Here is a 13,313-nt window from a genome sequence, read left to right on the forward strand (position 1 = left end):
ACCACAATTACAATTTACTTTATTTCAACTATATTCTTATTCTTATTCTTATTATTATTATTACTGTTATTATATATGTAATATTTTTCACTTTGAATTTTTCAAATGAGGGTGCATAACGACTCAACTGAGGGTGCAATGCACCCTTATGCACCCCCGTAGAACTGGGCCTGGTCTGGTGTGTGTGTGTGTGTTTGTGTGTCTGGTGTGTGTGTGTGTGTGTGTGTGTGTGTGTGTGTGTGTGTGTGTGTGTGGTGTGTGTGTGTGTGTGTGTGTGTGTGTGTGTGTGTCAGGGGGAGTCTGTGGCTGGAACAGCAAATAACTTCTATGAGAATGAGTGCAGCCGGGGAGCCAGAGGGGGCAGAGAGCTCAGAGTCTGTACTGGGAAGTAAAGTACTCTGTGCATTGTGACGAGGCTGAATTTGAGCTCTCGTAAAATCTTTAACCAGAGGCTGTCTTTCACTTATATATGACTCAGACATGTATTGTATATGTTGTTATTTTAAAGGAGCACTACAGTTGTTTAGTGTTCCCCTTATACAAAGTTGTGAGACAAACAAGAGACGGGATAAGGAAGGGACCAAATATCCTGAGTTTGTGTCAGGCTAATGTATTTGTAAGACTGGGGATGTCTTCTTTTTGTCCCAGAGCTTAAATCCAACTCCAAACACAAATGGTGCCTTTGCAAATACCTGAATCTTGGGTCACAAACTCTAAGCTGAGGTGAGAAATAGGCAATGCAGTAACAAAATCGTATATTTGATTAGCGCCTGGGTTAGTTACACAAAAGTCTTTGCTTTTGTTTGACGCTGCGACTTTGCTTAACGAGGTTCACCAGAGTTGAACTCAGTGACACAGATTTAAGATTAAAATGTGTCAGGTTTAGATAAGAAAGAGCAAAGCTTGCATTTTTATTTAAAATGTGGGTCTGACAATGTAATAATGGTGTGTTGCTAAATCAGTGGAGTAGACCTTTAGATGATCTGCTCCTACAGCTGCTAGGATATGATGTAGGACATTTTTAATGAAAAATATAGCTTTGGTATTGTAGAGGTTTATGGGAATATCAGATTCTCACAGTGACTAAGGCTGACTAAGCTGGTGTTTTGATCTGTCGAGTAATAGTCTCTCTACAGTGGACAGTTGTTTCTGCCCAGAACACTGAAATAAAACTAGATATTTCCTTCATATGAACAGGAAAAGAGAAAGAGAGACAGAGAGGGAGGCAATGAGTGCATCTCTGGACAGTGCCTATTGATCGCCACCCGGCACACATCACCACAACTTTCACAAATTGCTATTGAGAAGTGACCTGTAATGCAATTACTGGCCAATCCGGGGCTTTGGCTGCCATCAATTATTAAAAGCTGCCTGAGTCGTGGCCCGCTATCCGGCCTCAGCTGGTGCGTTGTGTCATTATCACATCTGCCAGCTACCGGCTTGCCAGCTGCTACAGCGCGGTATGGAACAAGATTTCTGAGAGCCACTTCCCACTCTTTCGAACTTATCGGATGATATGGCCAAACGAAGAAATTGAAACTGCTTTATTAAATATTCCAAGAGTGAAGGTGAGGCGGGGAAGGTCACAGAGTAAAATGGGTTTTGGTTTCTTGTGGAGCATTACCATTGAGCGAGAGAATGGTATTCACAGAGAAGCTACATCTTTTTGTGAAAACGTTGGGGTTATTTTTCTGCTCTACAATAACTTTTATTGAGACGAAAAATAATATTGCAGCATCGCTCACCAGTAGGTTTTAGTTTAAAAACGGTTTCAGTACTGTCACCAATAAGCAACAAATCAATGAAATCACTGTTAGCTCTTCTGTAACCACTTTTACCGTCCTTGAATATTTTCTGCAAGGATGGTGATGAAAGCAGACAGAGAAAACATCACAACAAGCATTGCATGATAATTGCCCTTAACTTCGAACTGACACAATACTTTTTCTTTTAGTTGTTCTCATTATAAAGGCCCTTGTTCAAACTGGGCTTGTGATTTTTCCCGTTCTGCAGTCATTGTGAAATAATTCATTTGTTATCTAGCCCTACACCAAAGTAGCTCTTCATATACAACACTATGACATTCTAGAAAGCAAATGTACACTGAGTTTGTAACCTGAGAACTTCTTTATTCGGAAATTTTATATAAGCCATGTTGAAACGAAAGTGATACCTAATGTTCATTGATTCAATAAAGCATCTTGAAGAGACTTCTAATTAAACCAAAAGGCTTAAAGCCAAATATTCTCACTGAACTTTAATTTCACACCAGCAGTTGGTCGAGTGAAGCTAACAGAAGGACCTTAAGACTAATACAGAGAGATGAGAGTATTGGCGGGCTTCATGCTGCACGATAAAAGCTGCCAGAGTCCTGTAAAGCCCGAGGAAAAATTGAATCCACTGAATGAGGAATGTGATTCAGCCTTTTCCCGCACTGACAACTGAGGGAGTAAAGCCAAGTTATCAAGCTGCGTAAAGGATGACAGAAGACAGAAGAGAAGGTATGCAGTATTGACCATAATATTCTCTGATGATCTATAAAACACCACTCTAATAGATACATTATGTTGTAAGTGTGACGGATTTATTGCTCTTTATTGTTAAGACTTATCTGTTCCCTGTTCCTCGACATTTAATGTGCAAGGTAAATTAACTGAAGAGGCTACAGTAAATACTTCACTGCACTTAGTGTTGTGGAAAGACATACTGTAATGTACGTTGTGGGGGGGCTAAGGAGCATGAACAGACAAGGAGATACAGCAGTGTGACAGACAACTATTCGGGAATAAATCTCTGAACTGGCAGGATATTTCAAAGCAGCTGGATTCAAGCGGACTCAATATAGCAGAAGGAGCTCAAACTTTGACAATGGCAGAACGACTATCCCAACCAGCTTATGGAGATACTTACATCTATGTAATAGACGCACGGCCAGGGCTGAAACGCACTGGTTAAAATGCTATTAACGTTTTTTTCCGGAGGAATAAATCCAGCTGCAGCAGCCCATCCCCCGGCTCTCTCTCTTGTGACAGCCTTAGCCACTGCCAGGTTTATATCAATATCGACGTGCAGCTTTTTAGAACAAGCTCAATCATGCATTGAAACAATAGTGTGGGCATCACATAGAAGTTTGAGTGAAACTTTCTTACTTTATTTTTTACCTTAAAGTGAATCATCTTTGTCCGGAAATTACTTTCTTTATGCCACTTTCCATTCTGGTGAGTACATGGAGGAGTTCTAAAGTGCCAGTGGTGACATTAACACTTGCAAATGCTCAGTGGAGCAGGCTGGAGAGGATGAAGACTCACTGGTGCGCTGTAAGGCTTTGCTTTTTCTTTGGATCAATACAAACTCAAGGAAAGGACAAGTTGATTTCAGACTGTGACAATAGCCTGAGCCAGCGATAGATTGAGATGCTAAAAAGTGCTATGGCACCTCAGAAATATTTGAAATGGGGACATGCTTTTAGAGCGAGTACAAAATCATTTGGATCACCCAATAATGGCACTTACCAGAGGTGTTTTGAATTGCTCAGACTGCTCAATCCATTCCTACAGAAAGCACATCACACTTTTTAAGGACTGCTGGCTGAGATCTCCATATTTCTGTCAGTAGCTATTTGTAATAAATGTATTTAAAAGGGGAGAGTATTTGGTATTTAAAATGATAATAAGCTGTAATACAAGACTTGACTTGACACATGTCCCAATGGAGAGTGATAATGGGACATTTTGCTCTCATGTTTTGATAGTTACACAGGGGAGTGCTGTCCAAAACCCCTAACTCTTCTTTAAAATGATAAAATGGTAAGATTAAAAACTGGGTTACTGCTACTGCTGACATTGCGTGCACTTCAAATTGGCTCGATTGTATAAAAAGGTGCGTCATTTCACTTTCATTTTCATATGGATCATCGGTCCTTTGGCCCAGCGGGTAGCATGCACCACTTCAGAAATGAGTGGGATTATTGGACTAAAGTGAAGTGCTGCCTCCAGACAGATGATTTCTCTCGTTTGTACAATCTGCTCAAACTCCACTTGGCAATGGGAGGTTGTAACATCAGGCCCGGAGCCCAATGATAATAGCAGCATTCAGACTTTATATGACAAAAGATGGTGTGTAGGCTTGTAATGATCTTTATTACAATTATGGCACCATTCATGCTTCACCCTTTAAGGGCTTTTTACCAAAACTGCACAATATGGCCAAAAGTATGTGGACATCTGAACACATCCCAAATATGATGGTTTGACTTCTACTTTGAGCATTTCTCTTATAAAAATGGGACCTTTAAAATAGGTACTTTTTAAATGTTGGGATCTGTGCTGTTGGGTTTCAGATACTGTTCGACCGTGCACTTCCTAGGGATTATAGTGACAGACCACGTATACATGCAGGATGGGTGTCAAACATTCAATCAATCAACACAATTCAATGGGCCTTAATCAGCTGCTTTGCCTTCATTATTCTGGACTGTTTTTGGGGAGAAGTGTGGCGCAGTGGATAGAGCCTTGGTGTTGGGATCAGAGGTTCAAACCCCACTGCAGTCAGCATGTCATTGTGTCCCTGAGACACTTCACCCCAAATTGCTCCTGTGGGGATTGTCCACAGCAAGTAAAGTAAAATGTAATGTAATAAGATTTTGTACACAGCTCCTGTTCTGCCTTAATGGCATTAGTGAAATTGGCCCTTGAAGTTTGACATTGGCAAAGGTGTTAGGATGAGGTTAGGGCTCTGCTCATGCCAGTCAAGTTTTTCCATGATGATATTGGCAATTAACAAAGTTGGGATCCCATTGTTTTAGAATTAAATTAATCCAAGGGGCCTAACCCAAACCACAAAAATCAGTCTCAATCAAAAGTAAAACTTGTAGGCGGGACCATATAGTGCATGTGATCTAATAAAACCTAGGGACTCTAAGTGGGCTGTTAGAATATTTAATTACCTTTGATTTGTTTACCGAGAAACAGTATAATCTGTGTTTAACTCTGACTTTATGACAAAGAATACTTTCAGGAAGTCTTTTTGCCTTTGTACTGTCTGTTGGAGAGACTCATTTGAATTTGTATTGCAGGCTCATGACCTGCCAGATTCAGGCTGCACACTGCCTCACTTAAAAGCTTTGCTTTGGGCGGGCACTGGATACTGTTTAGCCTTTTGTTACACTGACTACTGCCAGTGCCTGCTGCTTTTTCTCTGCATTGATAGTCAGACTGGAATATGTTGCTCATTAGGTCTATGAGTTTACAGAAATCTATTATTTTGTGAAGCAAATATCCGTATTGATGCTGTGTGTCTTTTTGAGCTAACATTTACTTGTGCATTACTGGATGATTCTGTCAATGACAGCAGATCCAATAATTGGTGCGCATTATGTGGCGACCGGTTTTCTTTCGGATAAGGGTGATTACTATAGTTGATGAGGTGATGGCTTGGGGAGAAGGAGGTGGTGTTTTAGCTCCAGGCCCGCAGCATTATTCATGTGGACGTGCAGCTATTCCTCCTGCCCACTGCACCACTAATCTAAATCTACAAGAAGGCGTGAGCTACTGTACTCATGCATGCTTTGGGGGAACTAATCATCACGGAGGACCACCGACCCCGCCCTTTCCCAAACACCCCTTCACCCACTTCACCTGTGGAGCCTGGCAGTTATTGACCAAGTGAGGGCGACTTATAGAGAAAAAGCTGCCATGAAACTGGGTCGCAGCAGCCAATCAATGCCATAGATTTCTTGGCCTGGCATTATCTCAACTGAAAGACGGAGGGAGGGGTGAAAAAGAAACAGACACAAATCAGTCGGTATGGAGGCACCTCGTCTATACCTCTCCTCCCACTCCCTCCATCCACCCACTCTCTCCACCCGGCCTTCATCAACCCCTTCCTCTTCTCTCCCTCCTGCTATTCATTTGCTTTCCGTCTTTTCTGTTGTTTGTTTGCCCCCGGGCTGAAAACTCTGTGTGTATATGTGCTCCATTATAGATGTGTATGTGTGTGTGTGTGTGTGTGTGTGTGTGTGTGTGTGTGTGTGTGTGTGTGTGTGTGTGTGTGGAAGCGCTCTTGAAATGACGCATTGATTCACAGTGTTCTATATTTTCTCATCTGGCTCACTATTACAGTGCGAGTCAATCTACGCCGTATTTCTCTCTCCCTCTCCTGTTCCCTATTTTACTTTCTCCCTATTTCTCTCCCCTCTCTCTCTCTCCCTTTCTTTCAGTGAGCATCAGAGTATCATGTTGTTGAATGGATGTGTTCACGAGGAGTGTTGTATCGCTGTTACAAGAGAGGGGTTTGGAGCGTGGGTGCATGTGTTGTGAGTATCAGTGGTGTGTTTTGTACCTGTGGATGCTTGTGTGTACTTCTATGCATTATTTTAAGTTTGAACACGTTGCTATAAACCAGGAGGGCATGCTCTTTTTTTGCACCGTGTGGGGGCATATGCTGAGGCACTACCTACTGTAAATCTCCCAGTGTGTTTGAGTGGATGCCAGATCTGTTTTCCTTTTCTTTTTTCTTTTCATGCGTGTGAGAGTATTTATGTGTGAGGGGGGATTTGCTGGTGGGTATTTGTATCATGTGGTTTCTACACACATTGCACTAGCTGGAGCTCTGCAACTCCACCCTGTGACCCACACATACGCACACAATCACACACACGTGCACGCACAGAAACACACCCTCCCACTCGAGAGGACTTTTGCCAGAATCAATAGTGGCTTTTTTAATGCCTCTTGCTGTAGTACGAGTCTGAAACTGGAGCGCGGGATTACAAATATGTCAGCCAGAGCCGGGCGTTTGGGACGCGCCCCATTTTAGGCCTGACCCAAGCCACTCTCTCCAAAAAAAAACTCTTCTCCATTTATTTGCTCAATAGCTGGGTAGTTCAACTACAACTACCACACTTTAAACAGGTCAGAACTGTCTCTGTAGTGGCTGTGTTTTTCACAATTGTGTGTATTTCAAGGAATAGATAAATGATTTATATTGTATGGCGTCATAGGTTTACAATAACTCTAAGATACTGCATTTGGTTGACACTGTAGCTCCATGTTTTTCATGCTGGAGTTATAAAAAGGTTTTACTTGATATTTTAAATATTACAGTTACATCAAAGTAAACCCGAGGTAGAGGTCATTGCATTTGTTATCATTTCAATGAAGGCTCACAATTTCTAAAAAAATATGTGAAGCTTTATTATGCTGGAGAAATAAACACAAATATAATAAAAAAATCTGATATGCAGATATTCACTATTAAAAGACTGATTGGGATAGGGGCAAAAGTGTTGTGTTTGGGACATCCATACCTTTTTTACTGAACTCTTTTTTTTACTTTTGGATAGTATATAATATATATATATATATATATATATATATATATATATATATATATATATATATATATGCACCGGCTTTGTGGCTCCCTGCTCCCCTGGGCTTCTTGACTTGTGCTTGGGTGGTCTTTTACAACAATCAATCCATGGTTCTAGGGAATTAGCTGTGTTTTTTTATAATTTAATTGTACCTCCCCAATGTCCTCAAACAATTGCAGTGTTTCTGTGTCAGTGGAGTTGATTTAATTACGTTAGCGGAAACTTCTTCTCCATCAGCATAATCCTGTGTACCTGTAGTTTGTAGCACTATAATGGAATGAGGGCTGTGAAAACAATTATTCAGCTTTCACGAATAGTTCAATGTCAGTGTCAGTTTAACGTCAATATTTTTTGCTTGTTTACCCAAAGTCTCTCCTGATGCTGCACCTGCTCACTCACTCACACACACACACACACACACACACACACACACACACCCACACACACACACACACACACACACACACACACACACACACACACCACACACACACACACACACACACACACACACACACACACACACACACACACACACACACACACACACACACACACACACACACACACACACACACACACACACCAGCTCTTAGTACTTTGTCTGAGCCACACCAACAGCCTACAGCCATGCTTACAGGGCATTTCCTCTAGGAAGCCAAATCCCCTCTTCTCTCGGCTCACCTGGCAGCTAAGAAGAAAGAGGGCAGAACACTTTTTAAATGTAAGGGTTGGGGAGCAACTTCAACGATAAAAAGCATGTCAGGGCTAGAAGTGAAGGGGAAAGAGGCTTTCAGGGAAAAAGGAGATTTCATTTGCAGGGTTTGGTTGTGTTGGCCTGTGAGTGGGGGGTTGATAGAGGATGGAAGGAGGGAGAGAAAGTAGTCTGCTACAGTATAAAATGTCCCACTGCCTTTCCCAGGGTCAAGTCCACGCTCTGTTTCTAATGAACTCATCTATTCTGTTTTGCTGGCTTTACTTCCACCAGCAACAAAAGACAGTCTCCTGTTCTGCCTCTGAACGCTCTGCTTCAGGGTTTGTTGAGCATCTAGGTCTGTCATGTGGCATTACCTTTGTTTACTTAACGCTCAGCATCGATCAAATGCAAACCTGAGACTGTCCTCCCCTGGCAAAGGCAAAGTCAATTAGCATTTCCTTCTAAAGCAATGTTGATCGCAAGTGACTGATTGAACGTTGTTGATGCATTTCTATGTAGTGTGTGAAGCAAAGCAGTCTCTTTGCCTTAAAGATGTAAAGACTGAATGCTTAAAAGAAGATTGTTTTTCTGCCCATATCTCTATGTCTGTGTCAAACAATAGCAACAAAGGCAAAAACATCAATCGGCAGCACATTTTGAGTGAACACAAAATCGCATTCTGGTTTTGGCCAAATATTTAATCTCTCCTCCTCTCACTCCGCGTGCCTCTGTCTCTCCCTCCCTCTTTCTTTCTGAATAATATGCCACTGGGAAGTGAACGAAAAAACTGAGAGCACGGATCCCCACTCCTCCGCTCTTCTCGGCTGCACGTCTGTGATGTCATAATCACTCACATCAAAGGCTGTGCGCTCAACACGGCGACTGTCAGCTTCCCTGGAGGCGTCATTAAAAACGAACAGAGCAAACCGAGCCAGGCCTGACAGAGACGCATCAAAACGTCCTAAGACGCACACATACACACACATGCGCAGGCGGGCGTGCACGCCAACGAGCGCGTACGCACACAGGAATGTGGATGCAAATGCATACTTTTATACTAAATGAAATGTATTAGACACACGCATGCACACGCTCACACATATGTAATTATTAGATCATGTTTGTATGAAAGAAAATGCTCACAATGCATATAATCCCTCATCCACACATACAGAGACTCACACACACATAAACAATTAGATGTCTATTATTTTACAACAATGGCAAAAATCCCTCATACTAGCACACAGTGATATGATTTGGGCAGCAAAACGACACATGCGTTGGTTCCCGCTGCATTGTACATGTGAGTGGTAACATCCACAGCATGTGAACATCTGTTGTGAAGATATGCTGTCGTGATGTAGGCTACATCCATGATTCACACTCATGTTGCCGAGCGTGCACATAAATGCACAAAATAGCCTACATCCACCCGCTCACCCGCTTTTCATCCATCTCCATCCATCTCTCACACACTTGCCCACACACGCGGATGCATGCGCACGCACACACGGAGAGGCACACACTCATTTATACAAACTGGAGGAAGGACTATAAATAGTATGCCTATGATGCGATGCTGTGTGTGGTTTCTCCCTATGGGTTTGTGTGTGTGACTGTCAAAGTGAAGAGAGCGGGAGGCAGGGAAAGGAAGGGGGGGGGGGGGGGGGTAGCGGCTGACGGAGAGGACAGATATTTAAGAGAAAGGAGGGCTGTGCTCATGTCTGGTGCACAGCCAGTGATAAACAGAACATGACAAGCATGGCGAAGACAGTCAGTCCCCTTTGATTCCAAATGAGTATACGGCATTATATGTTAAAAATGAGCATCTGTGTTTGTGTGTGCGGGAGGGAATTTAAGATGTGTTTAGTTTAAAAATTGTTTTTGCTTCTGGGTCGACATGGCGTTCTTTGTGTGTGACTTACCCCAGGCAGGGTCTTCTGCTCGTGCAATGCATTCTGGGCTTTCAGGGCCGACTCTCTGGCACAGTAGGTGAGGAAGGCACAGCCTGAAATACAGCAAGAGAGAGATGATTATGTTATGTGAAGTGGGGACAGAGAAGGAGAGGTAGACAGGGGAGGGGGCTGCACCAATCATCAGCGAATAGCCAAAAACAACACACACACACACACACACACACACACACACACACACACACACACACACACACACACACACACACACACACACACACACACACACACACACACACACACACACACACACGCCTGCAGCCATTGCACTGAAACTCTGTCTACATGGCCGCACTGGGAATTCGCTTGAGTTTGTGTGTGTCCTGCGCATGTTTGTGCACAGTGTACTGTATTTTCAGCGGCTGAACAAACGGAACCATCCTCTGTACAGAAACACAATCCATGCCCATTCAACAAAAAAACAAAAAAGACATTAAAGTGTGCGGCTTCGGAGATGCGACGATTCTGTTGCATGAGCGCCATTCTGCCCACAAAACACATCAAATCAAAGTGAACTTCTTCCCTGCCAGTCTGAAATAGCAGTTATCCATTTGTCCATCGCACTCTTCTGGCTGCTGTGACAGGGATAGACATTTCCCTGACAGCTTCTCTCTCTCACCCCCCTCTACTCCCCATCCACCCTTCATTTCTCCATCTCTCTGCTCCATGTGTTCCAAAACTACCCACAATCCTCAGTTTTGTTAGCACCTGGGCTGACATGTGGGGGTGGAAGGAAGATGGAGACGCAGGAGGCAAGGAAGAAGAAGAAACCGTGGGGAACGTGTAAGCCGTTCCCTCGCCACCCCCTGTTGACAGCGAGGCGCGCGCCACTGTCGGAGAGCTGACAAACTGTCAATCTGCAGATCAAGGCTAATGATTCATGTGTTTGACAGTTTAATAAAACACTTACGAAGACAATTGCACAATAGGCTGCAGTGACACAATTCAATTTGAGGCAAATATTCGCTGTGCATGCAGCTGTTCATAGCCAAAAAAATAATTTAAATTGAATTAAGTTACATTTAGTGAAAGAAAAAAAATCCTCCAGTGATTTTATATGCAGACATACGGAGCATTTGAAGGGTGCTTTAAGTGAACAACGAGGTCGACATAAATATTACAGCTGAACAAAAAACATATTGACGCAATGGCTTTTGGGTCAACTTTTTTTTCTTTTTCCATTTGGTGGATCACAGAAGTCATCATGCAGACGTTGACAAACTGTTCCCTGCTGCCATACAACAAACGAATCACAGTTGGTCTGAGAACATCAAGGGCTGAGCAGATGATTATCACAGAAACCCTCCCCCCCAAAGAAACACAAACGCAGTGTGTGCTTTGTTCTTTTTGCATACTGGGGGCTATTTATTGTTGAAGGCAGCACCACGCAGTGTATGGAGACGCAGCATGGCTCCCATCCTCTCGGCTACGCGTCTTTAACCCCGGGTCGTCCTGATGCCGGGACACTGGGGAGCTCCGCCTGTTGGTGTTTTTAATTAACGGGCCTCTCTCTCATTAGGCGGAGTGGGAGCTGGCCGCTGACAGCTTGGCTTCCTCCTCGTCCTCTCCGGGCCTCTCGTGTTAACGCTACATGTCGGCGCGGTCCCTCTGGAAACACGCGCATGCCTCTGATTCACACGCCTCACAATCTCGCATGTTTGGAACGCGGACACCCATAGTATCCAATATTCAGTATTATAGGAAGTATTCAGATCTGGCAATACAATGTCACAATGTAAAACCATTTCTGTTAATGTTATAATATATTTGATTACTCCTAATGCACTACCAGCATTTAATGTTAAAGTAGTTTATATTGACATTATTCTAACAATTTATTTCCTGTGGGAAAGGTTAATCCAGGGATTCTGATGTAGCACAATATATATTGATGGGACAATTATATTATAATCTATTATCCCCATGTTGAAATCATTACTGATACATATATTGGCAATACAAAGCCTAATTGTTTGAACTGACTTGAAAAGCACAGCATCTACATGCCAATACAATAGGTGGCATTGTGCCTTTAAAGTTGGTTTGCGATCCGCCAATCAAGAGACGAGGAAAAACTATGGTTTTGAACTGCCTTTGAAATGCAACAAATAAAAACGATTGGTTGGTCTTATTGGTACAGGCCCCGAGAAGCAAGTCACAGTACAAATGATTTGTTACACATCTCTCTATTTTCTCATGGATCAAGTTTTCTACTAACTTTACACATATTCATTTTACCCAGTTTCATTTTTATTTTAAATAAACCATCTTACTATGGATCCCATGGCAATATATAGCAATGCATCACACTCCATACTCCGAGAAACTATAGTTTGCAAATACGTCAAAGTATAGTTTAAGTAAAAGGTAGTATAAAACTAAAAACAAAAAGTAAAGTATCTCAAAGTTCTGCTTGAGTGTTGTACTTCTATTTATTTATCCTCCACCTCTTAGTGTATACACACACGTGTATGGGCAATCACACATGCACACGTAAAAACACATACTCACACACACATGAAAAGTGACAGTCAACAAACGTTCAATTTATCATCATTGTCACAAGTCAGATGCTGGCAGCGGCTCTGGTATCTGACTAAGACCCATATTGGCCCAGGAGAGAGAGATAAGCTGTTTGTTTCTGCTGTCAATGCTGCCAATTTAGTTTCCCATCACTTCAAATTCAAATCAACAGCAGCGCAGAGGGGATCTAAGAGAATGTGTGTGTGAGACGGGAGGAGAGAAGAGAGATGGGGGAAGAGAGAAAGAAGGGCAAGGGAGCAAAAAGAAAGACGGGGGAGGAAAACAGCGGAGAGGAAAAAGAAGAAGAGCGAGGGATGCTCGGTAAGAGAGGCAGGAGGGAGGGAGAGGAGATAAGATCACCTAGCCTCTGTGAACACCATCCCCCTGTGTCCTACACTCGCTTCTTATCTCAACCGCAGCAGACACCCTAAAGGGACACACACCCACAGAGAGAGAGAAACAGTAAGAGAGTGAGAGACAGAGAGAGAGAGAGGAATATGGAGAAGAAAAGGAGAAGAGATGAAAGATAGCAGCAAGGGAATGGTGACTACTTACTGGTGGGGAAAGAAGAAAAGACACCAGCTTCAGTGGTGAAATCTCCACCAACTGTCACCAGGCCTCATTTAAACGACAGCTGTGTTGGACCACATGGAGCTTTGACCTTCGTAACTATGGGAAACATGATGAGCTGTCTTTGCTGAGTTTCACAACAAGTTGACTTTTGGGAAAGTACATTTTTATATCT

General features: G+C 42.8%; 1 protein-coding gene across 11 annotated transcripts in view; it reads right to left on the reverse strand.

Moving 5' to 3' along the window:
* The window catches only part of celf4 (CUGBP, Elav-like family member 4), an 82,740-nt gene that overhangs the window by 51,219 nt on the left and 18,208 nt on the right, over positions 1-13,313 (reverse strand). For all 11 annotated transcript variants that reach the window (XM_034239498.1, XM_034239493.1, XM_034239500.1 and 8 more), the window contains exon 2: positions 9,998-10,080. In XM_034239498.1, the coding sequence (XP_034095389.1) occupies positions 9,998-10,080 (83 nt within the window). The remainder of the gene's footprint in view (positions 1-9,997; positions 10,081-13,313) is intronic.

This window comes from Gymnodraco acuticeps, unplaced genomic scaffold (genome assembly GCF_902827175.1).
Source record: "Gymnodraco acuticeps unplaced genomic scaffold, fGymAcu1.1, whole genome shotgun sequence".
NCBI lineage: Eukaryota > Metazoa > Chordata > Actinopteri > Perciformes > Bathydraconidae > Gymnodraco > Gymnodraco acuticeps.